General features: G+C 41.7%; 1 protein-coding gene across 1 annotated transcript in view; it reads left to right on the top strand.

Annotated features, from left to right (window-relative positions):
- LOC311434725 (uncharacterized protein) overlaps positions 1-20422 on the top strand; it is a 59962-nt gene that overhangs the window by 23666 nt on the left and 15874 nt on the right. Inside the window, exon 4 of the mRNA XM_084515051.1 lies at positions 19172-19276. Coding sequence (XP_084371177.1) covers positions 19172-19276 — 105 coding nt within the window. The remainder of the gene's footprint in view (positions 1-19171; positions 19277-20422) is intronic.

The following is a 20422-nucleotide window of genomic DNA, read 5'->3' as shown; positions in this document are numbered from 1 at the left end:
ACTCATGCACTTGAACTGCCAACAGGCGTCAAGGAAACATGCTGGAAAGATCACCTCAAATTTCTCTCGCTTTGACAATGGAAGGTTAAGTCTGAATGCAAATCTGAGCTCATTCGCTGCATCTCCTGGTTTCTGCAAAAGCTTCTCTTGCTTTCGTGTGGCTGCTCTAAACTGAGAAATTATGTCTCAGTTCTGCTTTGGGTAGTCTGTTTACACAACAACAGGCATGTGGAAAATCTTGTTAAACCAAGTGAGTTTTCTGGCCTTGTGAGATGAGTCTGGGGTGAAACGCTCATTGGCTTCTGGCAGCAATCATTCAGAAGTCAAACCAACCATATTTTGAAACACCTTGGGCACTTTTCCACTTCCTCCTGTCCCCGTGAGGCAGGGAAGGCAAATAACAGTGAAGTCACAGTGGGCTGTAAATGTGGATGCATGTGGAAAGACACTAAAATCACATTTCTTCCAGTTTGGACAAAGAGACTGACTCACTGAAGAAAATGCAAGACTGCTTTACTACGCTGATGGTTGCTCATGTAATTACAATGATACAGCACAGACTACGGAGGGTGCCTGAAGCCTTTGCCTTCCCATAAGCAGATGATGCTGTAAACTTCCTAGCTCAGTGGAGCAGTGGCAGAAGGGTGAGTAGGGTTGAAGAAAGACAGATTTTGATTCAACTTTATTCCTTTGCTCCTGGCCAATGGATTTCCAAATAGACTTTTTTTTTTTTTTTTTTTTTTTTTTTTTTCCCCAAGTATATCCCCAAGTATATGGTATTTGTCCTGTTTTCTCAGAACTCTTGGAGTTACTTCTCTCTCAAATGTTTTGTTCACATTTGACTAGGAATGAAAGTGCCGAGTTGAGGTGATCAATACCAAGAAGAGCACAGTTTATCTTAGGTTGCCGGGCCTTGCTTTTGGCTTTTATTTTGTCTTGTCTTGATTATTGTTATATATGGCTGTGCCTGCAAAAATTCAATAGGAATTAGAGGTACATTCCAAGGAGCCCAGCCTTGTCCTTTACTGAATATTCTTGCACCTGGGGCAGCAGGAAGAGAGAAGATCCTGTGCTGTCCCATTGTTCATTATCCCTGGTGTAAAATGCCAGTTCGACTCTGCAGAAACCATGACTGCTTCCCCATGCTTTCTCCCTAAATTTTCCCAACAGTACAGCCCTGGCTGCTGACATTTGCACTGTAATATCACCTCAAATTGATTTGTGGGGGCCAAAATAATGTGGTAATAGGGCATAGGCAGCTCTGCTGCTCTGTCTTTTCTAGCCCTGTTGCTGCCACTGGTAGAGTTGCACAGGTGACAGCAGTGAAAGACAGTTTTAACAAAAATAAATAAATAAATAAAAGATCAGTGAAGCTCTATGAATATTTTGGTCTACATGGATCCCTGCTCATGAAAGGCAGAATTTCTGTTTAGATTTGCAGACTGGATTAAGTGAAAGCAACAGTGTGCCTTTCTATTCCTCTAATTAGGAGAGGTTTACAAGCTTGTTCTCCTGCTTAAAAGACAAATTTATCATTAGCTGTCTTGGCAAGGGAAATCTGAATGAAATTTCAAGCTATTAACTTTTAGCACATAAATTTACTTATTGACCCCTTCCATAAAGAGAAACAGCTGCAATGCATTGCATCAAAAGCCTATTCAGTCCAGCAGCCTTTCTATCAGTAGCAGTGGTGGATGCTCCGATATGAATGTAAGAACAGAGCATCTATGCCTTGCCTGGTTCATCTCCCCAGCCTCTGGCAGTCAGCACTTGAAAAGCTTCCCATTTTGCTAATCTAGGATTTATTTCTAAGATTGCACCTTCCAGCAAAACCTGCAGAATGAGGATGCTTTTCAGGGATGTATAAAGGTATGAGAGGTAGCACAAAAAAAGGAGTATTTGAGCAATGTCTTGTTTACATCAGGCAGTGTAGGAAGCTGCCTGCTGTTGCACTATAAACTGGCTGTCCTTGGCCCTTTCTTTTCCTCTGTTTCAGCAAATTCCAAGCAATTAGGTCCTGGAGATTTCCAGTCCCAGCTGTACAGGCAGTTAATCTCCTCAGCTGGTAGTGATGGGATCCATTTACCTTCATGACAATTAGGAAAAAAATGGCAAACATGTAGGTGGGGAAAGACCTAAGGATTTATTTCCAAGGTGGAAGAAGATAAAGAGTTTGAGGGTGATCTGCCAGTGCTGAAGTATTCCTGCAAGTCCAAGCAGAAAGTTGCAAAGATCCCTCTCTGTATTGGTCTTTCTGGCATGTGCTCCTGAACCTTTCTCCACTGTGGTCTGTGAGACAGCTGATTTCACTAATACCTTGTGATAAATGAGCCAGCAGAGCAAAGATTGGGTGATGAACAATAAGTATTAAAGATTTAATTCCTGGCATTCTGTCTCTTGAGTGAGGGCCTCTTGTCTACCAACTTACTAAAACTGACCTGAAAGAATTGATGAGTATCTTCATTACTATACATAGAAAATAAAGTTGTTTTGTTACCATCTCCTCAGAAGAACCAGGCATCCCCATCTTTTGGGGCTCTTTGCCTGCAGCAACCTCTTCTTTTCCTCACATCTGGATTAGTCTGTCCTGCCTTAGTTGGCATAATTGTTCTTCATTTGCAGGACTCAGCTCTACTTTTTCTCCTTTTTCTTCCCTGCCCAGAAACGTTTGGACTCTTTGTTTTTGCAAAGCTGATGCCACAGCTTAAATAGTGATAGTGCCTGACAGAGCTCTTCTCTCACCTGGGACACTTCATCCTCCAGGTAAATGCTCTTCTGTCCCTCATTAAACATAGTGCATCCAATTTACCTAGCAGGTTAATCATGGGCTTTGTGCCTTTATTGCTCTTTTTTGTGGCTGTGTTGTGGACCAAAAGGCCTTGGCCATGTGGTGAGTTCTGGGGCTGGGTAATGTGCTCTATTCCCCATGGCCTTCCACCTGGGAGTGCAAAAAGGAATGATGTCTGACTCTCAGGGAAAGCTGTTTTCCAGATTTTGGCTGCTGAAATGGCTTCAGCTTTGGATCTCAGCAGTGGTAGAGGCTAAGTGAATCAGCACCAAAGATTTTTCACCAGAAAGCTCTAGAAGCAGCAGCCCAAATCCAATTGAGATGATAATTTTATTTCATAGTTTCTTTCACATTTTTAGCTCTTGTTATCTTCACTAGAAGTCTCTCTGGAACCGTGCCTCTCTTTGTCTTATGACAATGCCTATGTCCATGGCGTACCAGCACACCTTTCCCACCTTTCTTTTGTAGCACAGCGCCTGTAGGCTGGAGCTGAAGATTCACCAGCAAATAGACAGTAGAGCTAAAAATGAGCCCAAAGGTGATCTGAACTGAATCTTTCAAAGCTTTCTTACCATGGTGCTTTAATTTGCTAGCAGATAGCTAAGCACTGGGCCCTTGCGACCTCATCCTGCAGCTAGCTGCTCTCTTAGGCCAGGAGTCTTACACGAGCAGAAACTTAGGAGATTGTCATCTCTTATCTCTCTCCAAACTTTGCCATCAGTTTTGAATGTGACATTTGGTAATGTAGCAACAGTAGAGCGTAGAGAAAAAAAAAAAAAAAGAAAGGAAAAAAAAAACACACACCCTTTCAGACTCCAGAGGAGAATTGCTCATGCCATTTCCCTTTTGTATCCATTGCTGAGGTATTTGAAAAGAGCAGGAGATAAGTAGCCTTATGACTACTACAGATTAACAGGCTCTGAGGTACCGAACACAGATTGCTGCTGCTGGAAGTATAATGGCTATTGAAATTCACATTTATATAGACATTTCCATGGTGGCACTGCAAAGAGCAGGGTGTATAGAGGGCTACAGACCATAAACGCTAAAGCCATGCTAAATAACACAAGGAGCAAAAGCCTGCTGTTGGGAAGCAGCAGGGCACTGAATAGTTCCTGCTGTGTAGGAGGCCCTCTCTTACTTCAGGTTATGGACCTTCCTCAGGGACAAAGGATTACACCACGGAGAAGGGAATGTGAGTCCCTGACCTGCGGCGCTGAGTGACAAACTGCCATGAGATGTTCTCTGTCCTGCCCCATCCTCCAAGGCAGCTCACAGGCACAGGGTGAGCAGAGGAGGTTCTGGGGGACAAAAGTACAATGGGGTTTCTCTTACAGTCTTTGTTTCTGCTTATGGTTTGTTTTTCAGAGCTCATTGCACAAGGATGGGGCCCCATGCAACATGGGCTACAATGAGCCACGTCATCTAAGGTGTGCAGGCAGGTTTTGCACAAGGGTGGTTAAGACTACAAGGACTTTTTCTTTCCTTTCTTTAGCACTGGAGTTTGAGAGGCTCAGAAACAGCTGCACTGGGGCTGTACCAGGACAAGATTACTAATTCTCAGCCACAATCTGTGATGGAAATTGTGAAGCAATCTACATGAGTGAATTCATTTTTTCTGATGTCTTGAGTTGTAAGGTCAGTATTACTGTTCCCATACTATGGCTGGGGAAATGGATGTCCTGGAAAGAAAAGTGTTTTTCCCAGGGTCACCTAGAAGATCAAGGACAGACTTGGGAAAATAACATGGATATCTTTCTCCAGGTCTCCGGGTCTAACCCTTCACATGCAATTTCCTGATAAAGACACAAGTCAGTTCTTTTTGTATGTCCTTATGGTGTACAACATCTACATCCACAGCTTCTGGACACCTCCCAAGCATTTGTAGTGCTTTCCTTCCAGCATCCCTGTGAAGGAAGTACTAGAGTGCTTCTTTAATAGTTGAGGAATAACAGTGCAGGGGGTTTAAGGTTTGTGCTGTTGCCTTTAATGTGTTGAAATCCTAGATTATATAGAAAGTTGAACTGGTATAAATAATGGTTGAACAAGTCCTGCAACAAATCAGTGTAGTAACCTGATATTGGATATTTAGATGCAGAAACCTTAATAAGTCTTCTGCCAGGGGAGGGGCCAGACTCTCCATCAAACTTTCATGTTTGTACCTCTCTGGGGAATAGAAGTTGCACATAGTTGTTAGCTCTCAATTATATCCACAGTTTTCTCTCCAGCTGCTGCTGTTACTCAGCAGAAAGATGGGATGTTGATTTTCATCTCTTATGTGCTTTTGATTGACTGATCCCAAAGGAAAAGAGGGATAAAAAGCCATGTCTGCAGGCTGCCAAGGAAATGTCCTGGACAGAGACATTTCCCCTTTCCTCCCATCCTGTGACCTTCTATCATCTAAGTGCAGGGAGGTTTCTGAGCAAAGGCAAACAATTCCAAGTTGTGTAATGGTTTTGTGATATAGTTATCCCATCTGAAAAATGTGTTTTCTGGATTGCATTGGGTGCTTGGTGCTCTAATGGTAGGGGGTGTAGGTCATGACTGAGAAGCATCGGCAGAGATGTGTGAGGGTGGCACTTGAATACCAATGTGACCTGAAGGTCAGAATTGAGGGCTGCTGACAGATTTTGGTTTGTGACAGATTTTGATACCAAATACCTTTATCAAAGAGGTATGTCCTTGCTGCATCGGCGCCATCAACACTCAGGGCAACTTCATTCTGTCAGAGGAACCACAGTTTCCTCTAGATTTGCTAAAATTCAATATCAAACAATTAAAGGTTAAAAATAACTCCACAGCTGGGTCTATTCCTCTCTCTAAGTAAATGTTTACTCTCTTTGTTTCTATGTCAGTGGCACTGGCCAAGTCAACACTCAGATGCATCAGAATGAAACGAGTTATTGCTGCAGCCCCCAGGGTCACACAGAGCCCATGGACATGTGCAAGAAACACATAACTTATTTTTGCTGGAGGGAAAAAGCAGAAATGATGCCCAGGTCTTCAAATGGAAGCAGCCAGTCTCATAACCGTTAAGGCTACCGGGCTGTCTTATTAAGGTCAGATCTAGTGTGTCGTGTTGAACGTAATTATTCCACCACTTATAATTTCGGTACATTTGATTCTGAATATGAAATGAGGCAATTTTCTTCCTGGGGATAAGAGAAATGTGTGCCTTTGCAGAGCATGAGACACAATCACTCTCAGACTGGCCAGCTTTATTTCTTCCTGATGAGGCACTGACTCCCCAGGGAATGAGCCTGAAACAGTATTTTCAGCAGAGAGGGCAAAATACAAAGAAGAAAGTTTTTACTCTGCTCTCAGGGGTGTTGTGTTTGGATGGTGGCCTGTTGCTAAGTGGCCCCATGGGAATGATTCCCAAAAGGATCATAGTTCTGTGTCCAGGGATTTCATTCCCTTTAGACCTCTTTCATCACTTCATTCAAATCCTAATGCTGAGATTGACCCTGTAGGCTATTAGTTGCCCTCAGCTACCATTCTTCCTGTTTTAAAAGCAGGGCTGATAGGAACATTAAAAAAAAAAAAAAAAAAAAAAAAGACTCTTCAGACCTGGCAAATTTTGTCATTAGGTAAGTACAAAATACTCTCTTTATTTATTTATTTATTTTTCTTTTTGAAGTGAATGGGATTGGGTTCTTTGTTGCCTTGCACTTTACACTGAAATGTATGCTTGTGCCAAATGCTTATAACATGCTGCCAAATCCAGAGAGTAGCATTTTGTATGTTCTTTGTTCAGGCATGAATGCCTGTGCAAGGTGCAAAGCAAGACTAGCTCAGATGCTACAACAGTCCCAATCAGAGAATGTTACTAGCAAATGCTGAAATGGGGCAGCACATTTCCTTAGTTCTTCTGCCTCTTGTCTGAAAACAGGATCACTGAAACTGATCGTAATCCTCACCCCACCAAACTGGCATACGTTCAGAAAGCTAAGTGTAAAACAGCACTACCTGTGGTCTTGCTCACTTGCAACCTACAAATACAATTTAATTTTTCAAAGCTGGGCCCGTATGGGAATTGTAACATTGCCAGTTTATTTCCTCAGTAGTTTTCAGGTGTCCTGTGATCACCTATATCTGAGCACAGAATGGTTGGCAAACAATGCAGTTACAATTAAAATACCCTCTACAACCCATCATTTTCATACCTAATAGGGAATGAAAGGTTTTTGTTACACAGTAGTCCCATATTATTTTTTTTCCCAACTGGTTTATAGTCCTGCAAAATGTTCTGGGTGATGGCAGTGCTGACAGCAGTGTGCCTTCCCTTAAGAATTACTTTCCAAGCAAGAGCTCCATGTTGTAGCACAGAAGGGGCTGGGGCTCAGGTTATTAAGAAGCAAGATATTCTCAAGGGGACCAGTTGTTGTGGAAGAACTCCTAGAAAGGGTGTATTTCCTCCTTCTGATAACAGTGTTATCTCCCTCTGGTGTCCTCAGAAGGATGTGTGCATACGGTCTGCCTGGCTGGGTTTGGAGATCCCGATAACAGAAGGTCTTGAATTGTTTGGTGTTGTGGGTCATTATCTTTAGCAAGATGGATCATTATCTTTATGAAAGGTCATTATCTTTTGGAAAGTGTTCTATGGGATCATAGCCTTTAGGAAGAAGGACCTCACCTGTACAAAGACACAGCTAGTGCCATCAGTCCCCAGCGCCTTCCTGGATGAATCCTGGCCAGATGTGGTTACCCCAGGTGGTGCTGGCCATGGCTATTACAGAGGTTGCAGGATGTCTGTTGTTCTCCTTTCAGCTCCTCCCAGCAGAGACAGGCAGAGGCCTGTTCTGTAGCAAGGCAAAATAAAGGGAGACTTCTGCCCTCACCTCTTCTATCAGTGAGAATGAATAAATTCTGGCAAGGTAGTTATATCCTGCCCCTTCTTGTTGAGCTTGTCCATGCAACAGCAAAGCCTGAATTTGACATTTTATTTTTAGGTTTCTGACCTGAAAGAGCACACATTTTAACTGTAAATTCATGTGCAAACTCTGTGGCCGCTTCTTCACTCAAACCAGTGTGGAGAAAGGATCTAACTATGCACTAAGTAATGGTGAGGCTGAAGTGAGGAGGCTTGAGGACAGATCTCAGGGTATGGAGAAACTGTGCTCAGATTGCTGGGATCCTGTGATTTGTGTAAAAATATGGTGTTGAATTACCACTAAATACACGAATAAGTAGTGAGGGGATTCACCAAGAGCATTGGTATATACCAGAGGAGCTTGCTGTTCTTGGCTCAGTCTGTAGCCTCCCTGGGGATCAGCTGGCATTTAATTTTGATCACTGCAGAAAAAGGAGGCTGAATTTGCAACAGTGACTGACTTAGCTGATGTGTGTGAAAATGTTATTAAAATGGGAAAATGTCTCTCCAAATGGGTTTTGCTTTACCGCTTAAAAATCCCATGTAAATCATGCACAAAGGATTTGGAGTGGGGAAAAGTATCAGAGATAATAATAAACTATTAATAGGAACTAGTCAAGTTTCACTCAGTGGGATTAAGACTCAGTCATGTCTCATTTAGAAGTGTAGTATTAAGCCGTCCTTCAGATATGACAAGGTTTATGTTTTTGCTGAGTTGTTTCCAAATGAGGAGGGAAATCTCAATTAATTTAAAATTTTGCCTATTGTCAGTCATGCCTCCATGGGTTTGCTCTCATGCTGGGAGTCCTGACTGATGCCCAAACCTATCCAGAAACAGCAGCAGCAATGGATGTAGGTTTATTGTTGACAAGGGAGTAGTATGTACCAAAAAGAGGTGCCCGACATTGGAAATATCATCTGATGAAGGGTCACTGACAGGAGTGGGGAACTTGTCTGTCCATTCATTAGCATTCACTAATGTTGTCCCAGAAATTGAATTTGAAAAGGAATATTTCTTCATTCTGAGGAAAACAACTTTCTTTTTCACTCACATTGGCTGCTAGAAACAAAATCATAGCTATACATGGAAAAGACTGACTCAGCATCCCTCCAGTCACCTCTGTGCAGAGCAGCTATCAAACTCGATGCCTGTGTCTCAGAAAATGTGGTTCCTATCTCTTCTTCTACGATTCTGTCCCTTGGCTTGGCAGATCTCATTATTACAAGCTCTTTGTTTCCTGATACCTAGCATTACATATCCTCTGTAGGATTTCAATACTTTAGTTTTACAGCCCATCTAAGCAGCTGAGTCAGGGAGCTCACCCGTAATGTAGCTGGAACATATGGCATGCATGAGTCCTCGCTGGGTCACAACTGGATTCAATGACTTATTTGTCTTAGCACAAAACAGATATATTGCTATATTTAGGTACCTCTCACACTGTCCCTTTTCAACTGTGCTATAAATGAACTTCAAATATGTGCAGGCAGTTATTTTGTCCTCCTTAGGTGTCACTTAACAAAATATGGCATCAGCAGAGTTGTGGCCACTTGCTGAAGTATCCCTATTGATGTAATTATCCCAAATATCATGTCATTTAGAGATTTATTGCATTAGGGGGATGGGATCTAATCATCCTCCTCTTGTACAAGAGAAATGTAGCACTTAGACTCAAGATAGTCATTACTATGACTCCAGTCATTACTACCAGAGCAAAATCAACCAGTTAAGGGATTCCTTTAATCAACTTGTCTTCAACATTTGTAGTTTCAAATCAGTTTGCTGGGATTGTCTTTGCTTAGAATGTCTCTTCAGGGTATCCAAAACATCTATCTGAAATATCTCCAATTTTAAGAGAAGCCACTCAGTGTAAGCTCAAATGTCTGCTCTCCTCACAAGTGTACCCTTCATTTTGATTTCCCTAGTCCTTTCTGTGATGTTGAGAACTCCTTCTCAGTATAGGACTTGGTTGTCATTGTTCCTCCCATGTTCTGCCATGGGAAGCTGGAAGAGACAGTTCCCAGTAGTGCACGTGCAGACAGAAATTTGGTAAAAAGGAAGAGCTTCCTTGGATATATTTTACTGGAAAATTTACCTGGTGTGTGAATTTTTTAGAGAGCACAAATTTTGAATTAATAATAGAACTTGGCTTTGAAAACCTGTTTTAGCAATTAATGGGAGGCAGGAATTAGGGATAGACATGAATATTAAGTTATCTAGAAATCTAAATATAACCAGCACAATTTCAGCTACATAATTTTTGCAACAAACAACTTGTGAATGAACTACAGATCACTTGAATTTTTTAAAGGTTTCCGGATACAATTTCAAATGTTGAATTTATTTCTGGAAAATCTCACATCAGTGAGGACACACACCATAAAGAGTAAATAGAGTAAAAGATAAACTACATTCAAAAACTTATGTACATTAAATAATTTGCTCAACTCCACTGACACTTAGCAGTCCACCCTTTTTATTCTAGCCCCATGAACTCATACATGTGTGCACATACACACACACACGCTCATTGGATCACTCACTCTGGATGATTTAGGTCTTGCAACATCTTGTCATTAGTCACAATCATTAGTGACATGGTCATTTGGCTGATCAAGTTGCTTTTCTCTCACGTTTTCTGGTTCTGCATTGTGCACTGCTGTGATTCCTCCGTGTCCTGTAGAGTTAACTTTAAACAAGGAGACTTACGTGCTTCAGTCTTTAGATGGCACCAAAACTGAATGCACTAATTAGGGAAGCTTTATGGTTTCTATTATTTTCCAGTCAGAAACAGGCCTGCTTTCTTTCAGAGATTGTGGAGGTTCACAAGCTCTGATTTGGTAAGGTTTCTATGAGTTCTACATACATGTATATGCTGTTTGTAACACTAGATCTTATGTTGATTAAAGAGCATCATCTAAATAGAAACAATTGCACTAGCAGCTTTGAAGTGCTCTGTCTGTCAGAAAATTCTGTATGGAATTGAACTACAAGAGTTTGACAACAAAATATAATCAGACTCTTAAAATATAACATTAAATGGTGAGCTTGTCTGATGTTGGTAGAGGTCCTTTCAATTCCTTCCTATTCAAGCGTATGAAGCAATGAAATATTTTCTTTTTATCTCAGGGCATTATTATCTTTAAGGAGTTTGTGTACTGACTTCAAGCTGTCTAGGTGATATTGACTGAAACAAAGAAAACCATGCAATTGCATTTCTAAAGAACCAGTGCGAAATGATATGAAATTAAAATAGATGGAGACATTAAGTGCTCCCCAAGGGCAATGATACTGGTACTTAATGGCCAGAGATGTACAAGAGACAAAAGTAGGAGTTATTTACTACGTAAATCCTTACAGACAGGCTTCTGATACCTGGAGCTGTGGTGAAGGAGGGTCTGAAATTGCTGCTTTCTTTCAGATCTAATGCTGAGATGGCCATCATCCCCCCAAACTGTTCTCTTCCTTGTCCTCAGTCCTTCTCATATTCCAGTGTCTCTTGCTAAACTACTTGTTTCTTTAACACCAGTTGTTAAAGTGCAGTTAGAAGACCAGAGTCCTGGAAAGCTGAAAGACTTCAAAAAGAAAAATTTTCTTCAGATTCATGTTTCTTGAATTGAAATTGAATTACTTTCATTATCTTTTATTTATTTATACTGCATTTCTGAGCAGAGCACTTTTGTGGCTAATGAGCAAGTGACCTAGAAGACTTGAATTCTGAAAAGCGTGAGCTTTACTGCTAAAATCTGGAATCTTAGGCTTGGTTGATGCTAGAATTACTCAGATAAAGAAAATATCCAGTGTGTGCAAGGGTGGTGTACTGTCTAATCACTCTGCCTGTGTCAAGTCATTGTTTCAGTTAACCCAGAAGAATGAATCATGTTCCTTTTAAAAAATATTCTAAATACACATTTAGTAACAATGCTTATGTAGAATGGTAGTAACCCAACTGATCTGCTACAGTACTGGCCTAAGACAACCACTAAAATTTTAGTATTTTAGTAAAATTTTTAGAGTAGCAGCAAGCTCTTTGTTATCTCAGGCATTACTGCATTGACAAATACACATGTATTGAAGCTTCTTAAACAAATCTGTTTTCCCCATGCATTTAAAGGTCTGCTGCAGCCTGTGCCCTCTCCTTTCCTTCCATGGGACAGGTCCAAGGAGCTGCTGAGATCTCCCCCAGCTGAGGTTTAATGCTTGGACCATATTTTGAACGTCAGCTTTGGCACTGAAGCTTGCATAGCCTGTTCTATTTTCTCTGACCTGGTCTGCTCATTTTTGCTCATTTCTGCCTCTGTATGGAAGCTGACTGCCCTCTTGGTTGTACTGCAGGCCTGGACCGCTCACTAAGATTCTGAAAAGATAAAGGGGAGGGGGGATGCTAGGAAATCTTCTTCAGATACCTTTTGCACCAAAGCAAGTGTGTGTGACTATAAGCCTAAAAGAAACATTGGAAGCATCAGGGACATGGGTGAATCCCCAAATCCTCTTGGTTTTGAAGTGCATTGTGGCTAGTCCCCTGGTAAGGGATGCTCTGGGAAGTGTCAGACTAACAGCAATGGACCTTCCAAGGTGAATTGTGTTACAGACCTTTTTCTCTCAGCACTGTTCACCAAATGGCTGTACAGGCTGACTAATGCTTCCCCATGAGCGGGCATCCTGGACACATTCTGTGTATAACAAAGACCTGAAACAACATCACCAGCTCCTTTGTATGCCCTAGAGTTTTTTGTTTTTTGTTTTTTTTTTTTGAGTAGATGCTGAGCCCCAAGCAAATACTGACCACAGCCAGGTGTGCTTTCCATGTTTCTCCTTGAAAGGACAGCTCAAGACAGATACTAACCATAAAAGCCTTTATTCAGCTGCTATATCAGTCTGCAAGTTGAGTGGTCAAGCACTGAAACAAGTGTCCGGAGAAGCTGTGGGATCTCCATCCCTGGAAGTTTTAAAGCTCTTCTGGATGAGGCCCTGAGCAACATAATCTACTTCTGAAGCTGACTTTAAGATTGTTATTGGATTAAATAGACTCAAATCCCTCCAATCTATATTACTCTAAATCTTAAAACTTCGTGTCTGTGTTGATTGTTTTGACTCATCAGCTCTTTTAAATTTCTTCTCTCCCTGGTCCCCCCACCCCCCTTGCCACCCCTCCCCTTAATATATATAGAGAGATAGATAAATAGATATATACTTAAATGTTAGCTTCTCTGTCCTGGAAAAAATATAGGTTCCACAGAAAAGCACAGATGACCCAAGTGGAAATTTTAGTAGTACCATTACATCAGAAGAGGGCTTTAATTAGCAGGTCTGAAGTAAAGATAATCAATTCTGCCTGTATCTGTTACTGACACATGAGAGGGATACTAAGCAGATAGAGACCATCATCTGTTAAAGTGAAAGGTGTCTTCTTTAACCTTGCAAGGATCTCACTTCCAACACTTCTCTTCATTCCTTGAGCAGTTTATCTGGGCAATAACTGTGAGGGGAAGAAAAGTGCTTTTTTTCTTGGCCATGGGGTGGAAGAAGGAAGAATTCAGAGAAGTAGAAGTTGAGGAAGTCAAGAACTATCATATTTAGAATGTGAGTTTTTAATACTTACTTTGCTGGTGAATTTGTTCTCAGGAACTGCACAGATTTGCCTTGGCCAGGAAGGAAGAACTTCACTCCTAGTGGACTCAGCTGTGATGCAAGGCACTGCATTTTGCTCTTGTGCAGAAAGCAAAACAGGAGCAAGGGGACAGGGCTGCAGTCTTACTTCTCCTCTGAAAGATGATTCCTTGCAGTGATGCTGTCACAGGGGGCTGCACAGTATGACTTTGGATCTGTGTTACCTAAGAGAAAGCCCCCTCTGGTGTGGATGGTGTCTCTGTGAAGGTCCCTGGACTGCATACCGCACAAACATTGTGGGGAGCTCACCACAAAGATGAAAACTTTGTAGAGAATGGCTTTACCCGTCCTCACTGTCACCAGCCTCCCTGGGAACAGCCTAGCCTGGGGTCAACAGGGAAAAAGTAGTTAAGGACAACATGGTACCACCCCCCCCCCTTACACTGTCTTGGATTATCAGATATTTATCATCCTCTGCTTTCTAAATGATCCTTAATGTTGGACCTCTTGGATTATGAGAGGAACCTCAAAGAGACTGAGAATAATGTGAAAGTGGTGAGGAGAAAATGAAAAGAAAGGCAACCACCGTAACAGAGAAGAGATCCAATTTTCCTAAGTGTCTAAGGGACTTATGAGATCAAATCTCTTGTAGGTTGAAGTCACTGGGGGTGATTCTCATAATTTACCCAATTTAGCAGGAAAAAAATAAAAACAGGATATAAGCTTGGCAATGATTATGCTGTAGGCAAAACAACCTTTACTTGCAAGGTCTCTTGCTAGACTGTCTGTATCCTAACTGGGATGGTGGGTCCCTGGGGAATTCCCCCTCATACACATCCTTTCTCGGCAGTCAGAGAGCAACTAATGTGCAAGAATGCCTGGAAGGAGAAACTCGTCACTGTTTTTGAGTGACAGCTTGTAAACTGTACAGTCTCCAGTAGAAAGCCTGTCTGCTGGTATTTCAGTTCCCTGATTGGGATTCTGTTTCCCCTGCAGTCTGGCCTCTCCTTGTCTGTTTGTTTTGTTATCGTTTGTATGGAGATCATCAGATGCAAGTACATTTGACATATGGAGATAACAGTCAGGAAAGGAAACAGCATATGGCAGACAATTCATATCCATCAAGATCTGTCATAAAACCATTTTTAGCAATAGAAAAAGAAGGGAGGAAAAAGACAGCAGGTTTGAATTTAAAACAACCACAGTATTCTAACAAACAGGAGGGCCTAGGGCTTGCTTTGCTGAATGACACCACCAGTTCACCGAAGCCAGCAGCAGTTGGTACCCAGTGCTTCAATGGTGGGTTAAAATCCTCTGCAGTGCATTTACCAATTACTTTTTGACCATCACAGCTGGTCAAATTAACGACTGGCCTCAAAGCCTTGACTGAAGCTAAATGTATTGACTGCCTAGCCTGTTGAATTGCTACCTTGGGGTACTTCTGAAGTAAGATGTCCTGTTCATCTCAGGGTTGTAGGGTCAAGGGAGAAAGGAGACATGGCATGTGTGCTAAAGGGTGAGCAGACCTGGAGACCCCAGCATGATGTGCATGGTCCAGCTCTCCTTGTGTATCTCATCTGCCTTGTGGCAACATCACATAACAAGCTGGGCAGATGAAATAGTCCAAGTCCTTCCCAGCAGGACACTAACATTGCCTGCTGGAAGGACAGGTAACATTTATGTGTCGTAGTCTGAAGTCAATTCATGTGCAAGGGTGCTTGGCTATGCAGCACTGGTGTAGCACCAATAACGTATGTTAAGGTGTGGATGTATTCTAGAAACATGTCGTTCAATTTCTTTATCTAAAAAAAAAAAAAAAAAAAAGTTGCTTCTTTAATTTAGTTGAATTGAACTGAAAACCCATTTGGCTGGGGCCGGAGAGGAGTGTTTTGAGATGCTCTATCTAGTCTGAATGTGACTGTATTTAGATGAACTGATTCCTGTATACTGAAGAGATTTAAAGAATGAGGATGCTTTCCAGGATAGAAAACTCTATATGTCACTAATCTGGGTAACTTATTTATTAGTGATCAATGGCATCTCTTTGGTAAACTATGACCAAAAGGCCAGGGGAACCTGGCTTTTTACCAAAGAAAGTGGCCTTTTATTTTCTGTTTGTTTTCTTTTTTGTGACCCTGTGGAAGAGTCCTGTGGGATCAAGAGGCTCTTCGAAGAATAAGAAAACCTCTGCAAGGGAGTGTTTACATTGCCCAGCCTAACAAAGGTCTCACAGGCTCAGACACAGTACACCCGATTTGTCAAGAGGAAAGAACAGCCTCAGGCTCCTTCTCATGAAACCGAAATCTGAAAAATGGAAGAGAAATAGCCACAGTATAACACGATACTTTCAGGGAGGATCTTCTCCCAGTGCTTTTTCCTTCTGCTCTTTCACATAATCCCCCCCTTTCTTCCCTGCCCTTTGTCTTCTTCCCATCTAATATTTGCTCTGCTCCAGGAGAAGAACAGTTGAGCTGTGATGATGGAGTTTGGTGGTATGACATCTCTGGAAGTAAAAATATAGAAAATCTTGTTGGAGGAAGAAATGAAAGCTCTCTGAGATGGAAAAGGCCTGTTTGATGATCCAGGACATGTGGATAAGAATGGAATTGGTCAACCTCATCCATGGGTTAAACGTGCTGAGTTGAGAAGAGTTACAAGAGAGAGGGGCTTGGCCAAGTGTATCTTCCACTTCTGTATGGGTGAGCAAGGAGGATGAAGCCTTTGCCTGGTCTAATAGGGTGTCAAAGTCCAGCCCTGCCCAGAGCTTTGCCACAGTGTCAGAATAAGGAGGTTTTGTTGCTGAGCATGGCAATACATTACAGGTGCCAGCTAGAAGGGTTTAAAATGCAAAATGGCATTTCAATGTTTAAGAATAGCAAGTAATTTGATGACTGTAATAGAAAAGCTTCCAATCCTTTAGCAATGTGTTCCAGAGCTGCATAACACTGCTGATAAAATTGCCTTTGGATTCCTTGTCTAATATTCCAGCCTTTCTCTCGCTCAGCAAAACACAATAGCTTGCTCTAAGCCTCCCTGGGAGGGCGGTTAACAGCACATTTACTAGACACTTCAAACATTTGATCATATTTCTCCTGAGTGTATTTAATATCTGTTAATGTCAGGAGCCCCAGCCTGATCGAAATACCTGCATTGCCGGGAAAAAATGTTTAATATAAAAGATGACACGGGTAAGCAATCACTTACTGATGTCTTTTGGAAATGGATAGGTGACTACGTAGCCCCCCTCCCCACCCTGCTCTGTTACCACCCTGCTGCTGTGTGCTTCTCTGAATGCATTACAGTGGCTATTCTGAGTATGCAGGAGATGCCAGGAATAGTTTCATGTTTCCTGCCTCATCAAACCAAATTCAATCTGTAAAAAATTAATACACCCAGAAGGAACAGTTAAAAGCATCTCCAATCAATTAATGTTAAAACGGGGGCTAGGAGGCTGATTTGTTAAAGGAAAACCAATCCAGTTCAGAGCTCAAGAGGCTGCTGGGGCAAGAGTACAGTCAACGTCTCGAGCTGTAATGTTTCCAAGGAGGGGAGCAGATAAGATATAAACTGAAGCTATTAATGCATCATCCCCAGCTGTTCACTGCTTCAGGCTTGGGGACCCCAAATAAACCATTTGTTTAGAATGGCCAAGAAGTTTCAGCAAGGCAAGTCTTCCCAGACTTCCCAGAAGGGAACGGATGGCACATACCCAGCTCTTTGCACTGGCCATTTGCATTTTCTGTCTTTTCTCCCAGAAGCAGCTGGAGTGAGAAATAAAAGGATGCAGCCAACATCCTTGAGGGATCTGCATGCTAACAGCAGCCTTCTGCTTACTGCACTGCTCACTCCAGCAACTCAGAAAACAAGTTGATATCCCATCTCTATGGGTTTGCCTTAAGAATCAGAAGTCAAGAAATATGGAAGAGTATTTTTTCTTTTGATTTCTGAACCTTTCCTCCATTCAACATTCTCTTCACTATCACAAGGGCCAGGCTTCAATTTAGTTTGTAATAGAAACAGAGACTCTCATATCATCTCTTGACTCCAGGGCCTGGAGCTTTAAGCTGCAGTTTGAAAGACATGTGGAGGAAGTTGCAAGAAATGGCAGCAAGGATCCTCATGGTGAAATTAAACAGAAATCTCAGTAATTTACACACGGGAGGGCTCAGTCTGCAACTCTTGGCTGTCTCTTGCCTGGTGTGCTGGTCCTCATAAAGGTGATAGTATTTTTGATATATTTTTTTTTCTCATATGCTGTCAGATTGTTTCCAAGGCATAGAAAAATTCCAAATTATGGCTGAATTCACATTTGAATGAAATCTTTCCAAGCATCTTTTCTGCTACCTGGCCTTTTAAATATACATATATATATATAAGGTACACAACCAGCTGAAGCCTATTGTCATTATTTTGCCTCTGATTAATGTAGGTCACACTTTTGTTCCTTCCAGCTATTAAGAATTTAGATTCATTTATACTTTAATCCCTTGTCTTTTCCTGTTCCTTTGTTGCTGTGTTACATCCTCACAGTCAGAGAGCATTGAGATAAGTGGTAGAAAAATGGGGAGACGGAGTTAATGCAGTAATACAGCTTTGAAATAATAATAAAAAAAATGGCCTGAGATAAGTGCTTGAATTCTTCTGCTTACTGAAAGCAGAAGGGAAAAAAAAAAAAAAAAAAAAAAAAAGTGGCAGGAGAAACTGAGGCATAGAAATACTGTGCAGCAGGACTCGAGCCAACATCAGGATGGAGTGTTTGAATGCAGTCTTTGTGAGAAAGGCTTAATGAAACTGCATTTCCCAGGCTAGCCTGGGCTAAGAGTGAAAGAGGTTTGCTGAAGGCTCTGACAGGGTTGCATGGCTGTAGGTATATGGTTTGGCTGGTACTGGAGTTACACTGTTTGGTGCGTGGCTATGTTCAGAGAGGGCTTCATATGATCACGAGAAGGAAACAGAGAAGCTCATAGCTGCTGAAATGGGAAAGAGATCTACCAAGTTTCCCACCTTCCCCATATCCTTCTGTCCAGAACCCCTGTTCCAGAGAAATAGCTTTTCTTTGTTCACGAGTCTTTGCCTCTGAAGTTTAGAGCACGTTTTGGGCTTGATCTTTTCTAAGATCTATATTTCTTTTGAAGGAGGGAAGGAAAGGTGCTAGGTGATCTCATCTATACTCCCTTTTCTCATGACAGTTTGGACTTGATGAGCTTTTGAGGTCACTTCCAAACTGGGCTGTTCTGTGATTCTGTGAAATTTGTAGACACCAGCACCGGCTCTGCCTGCAGTGAGGAAGCATGTGTGCATGGTCATTGACTTCAAAACTAGCATTTTTCTACTTTCTTTTAGGTAGAAGGTAACAGCAACCTTCCCTCCAGTTAAATCAGAGTAAAATGGGTCTGGAGAGAACTCAGGTAAAGCCAATTAAAATATTTTTATATTCACTAAAAGAAGTTTACACAGAAATACAATTATTGGTCTCCTCTGTCAATAACAGGGCACACCGACTCTAGAGTGCCCTAGGTTACATATCTAGTTCTTTGCTGTTTGAAAGCCAAAATCAATTTCCCTATGAAATTTTGAAAATAAAATACAGATTTCAGGAGAATTTTTGGACCTCATTTATACCATGTCACAACAGATATACACTGGGTTTTGCTGGAAAGAGAGCATCTTTTTTTCCTTTATGCAGGTCTGGGCAAAGGAAATGATGTTGCTGCAGTCAGGGTATGGGAGACTGCATGACTCAGCCGTGTCCTACACTGAGATATAATAAAACACAGTGTGGTGCAGCTTTAATTTTAATTCAAAATAAATATTTTCATAGGCTACAAAATTCCTCTAATACACTTATCTGGGAGAACACGAAGATTAAAGAAATCCTGTTAATTCCTTTATCTTTCAGATACAGGGCTGAAAACAAAGACATCCAAACCTTGAGCCATTTAGAAGAGGAAGAAGCCAAAATCTCTGCCAGAGGTTTGACTGCTGGGTTTACTCATGGCTTCAGGTAAGCTTCTTTCCCTGGATTGTTTAGCATTTCAGAGGCCCTCTGTGTTCCTCAAGGAGAGCTGTGGATTACAGACATAAAACCTTTGCATAGCTAGCAGCCAAGGCAGAGCAGAGGGAGTACAAACAAGCTAATCCAGGGTGCCTTCCAGTTCTGCATCCTGCCTCTGACCCTGGCCAGCACTACCTGCTTCAGAGGAAGATGTAAGAACCTCACAGCAGGCAGATGCAGGATAATCAATCCTTTCAACCTTGTTCTCAAGCCCCATTAGATCTCATCCTGATCCCTAAATAGTTCGAGGTTGGATTAAGCCTTGAAGTACTGCATTTAATACTCTCTGAAAATTGTTGTTATCATTAACTCCCATGACTCTGGAAACTAATGTTGTCCATAGACAAATATATTTTCATTTTGAATCATTCTGTGTCCTTGGTCTAGTACGGCAATGAATACATAGGTTTTATCTGTGGTTATTTCCCTGTGATTTTTCTTCACTCTATGTCCCTTCTACAGCCATTACGAAATAAGGAGTAGGAATAAACTCAGTATACTCTAAAGATGATACATTCCTTCATCACATTACTGTGAAAAAAGGTCTCAGGGGATGAATTTTTTCGGCTGCCTAAGCACCAGTTTGGTATCTCAAAAATAGAGGGAGTCTTTGCACGGCTCCCAACCCTAACTTAATCTGTATCTTAATCCTAGTTACAGATTTTGGCTGGCTTTTGTTCCAGCTTTTCCAGTCATGGCTATGATGAGCAAGCTCTCAGAGGAGAGCTTTTATTTTTTTGCTGCCTGTCCCTTGGTAGCCCTCTTTCTGCCCTAGTCCATCTAGAGCAGTAGTTCTTGTCTCTCTCCCAGCATTCACCCTTACCCTCGCCCTTGCCCTATTTGTCAGCACAGCCTTACCCCAGACTCTCAGGCACCTCCAAAGTGTAAAGGCTCTCAGTGGAGAACACATTTGCAGCCTCCCTGTTCCTTTGGCTTTTTTTTTTTTTGAGCCCTACTCTATCTGTAACTCTTTTATTGTTTTTCTTTTAAACCCCAACCCTAGCCATTAGTCTCATCTGCTGTTCTTTTCCTAGAATGCCTTCTTAATACTTTGCTATAATGGGATTTTTTTGATATTTTTTCTCTTGTCATAAC

Source organism: Aythya ferina (assembly GCF_964211825.1).
Source record: "Aythya ferina genome assembly, chromosome: 3".
Lineage (NCBI taxonomy): Eukaryota > Metazoa > Chordata > Aves > Anseriformes > Anatidae > Aythya > Aythya ferina.
The sequence above is the reverse complement of the archived record's forward strand: the minus strand, read 5'-3'. Positions and strand labels throughout refer to the sequence as shown.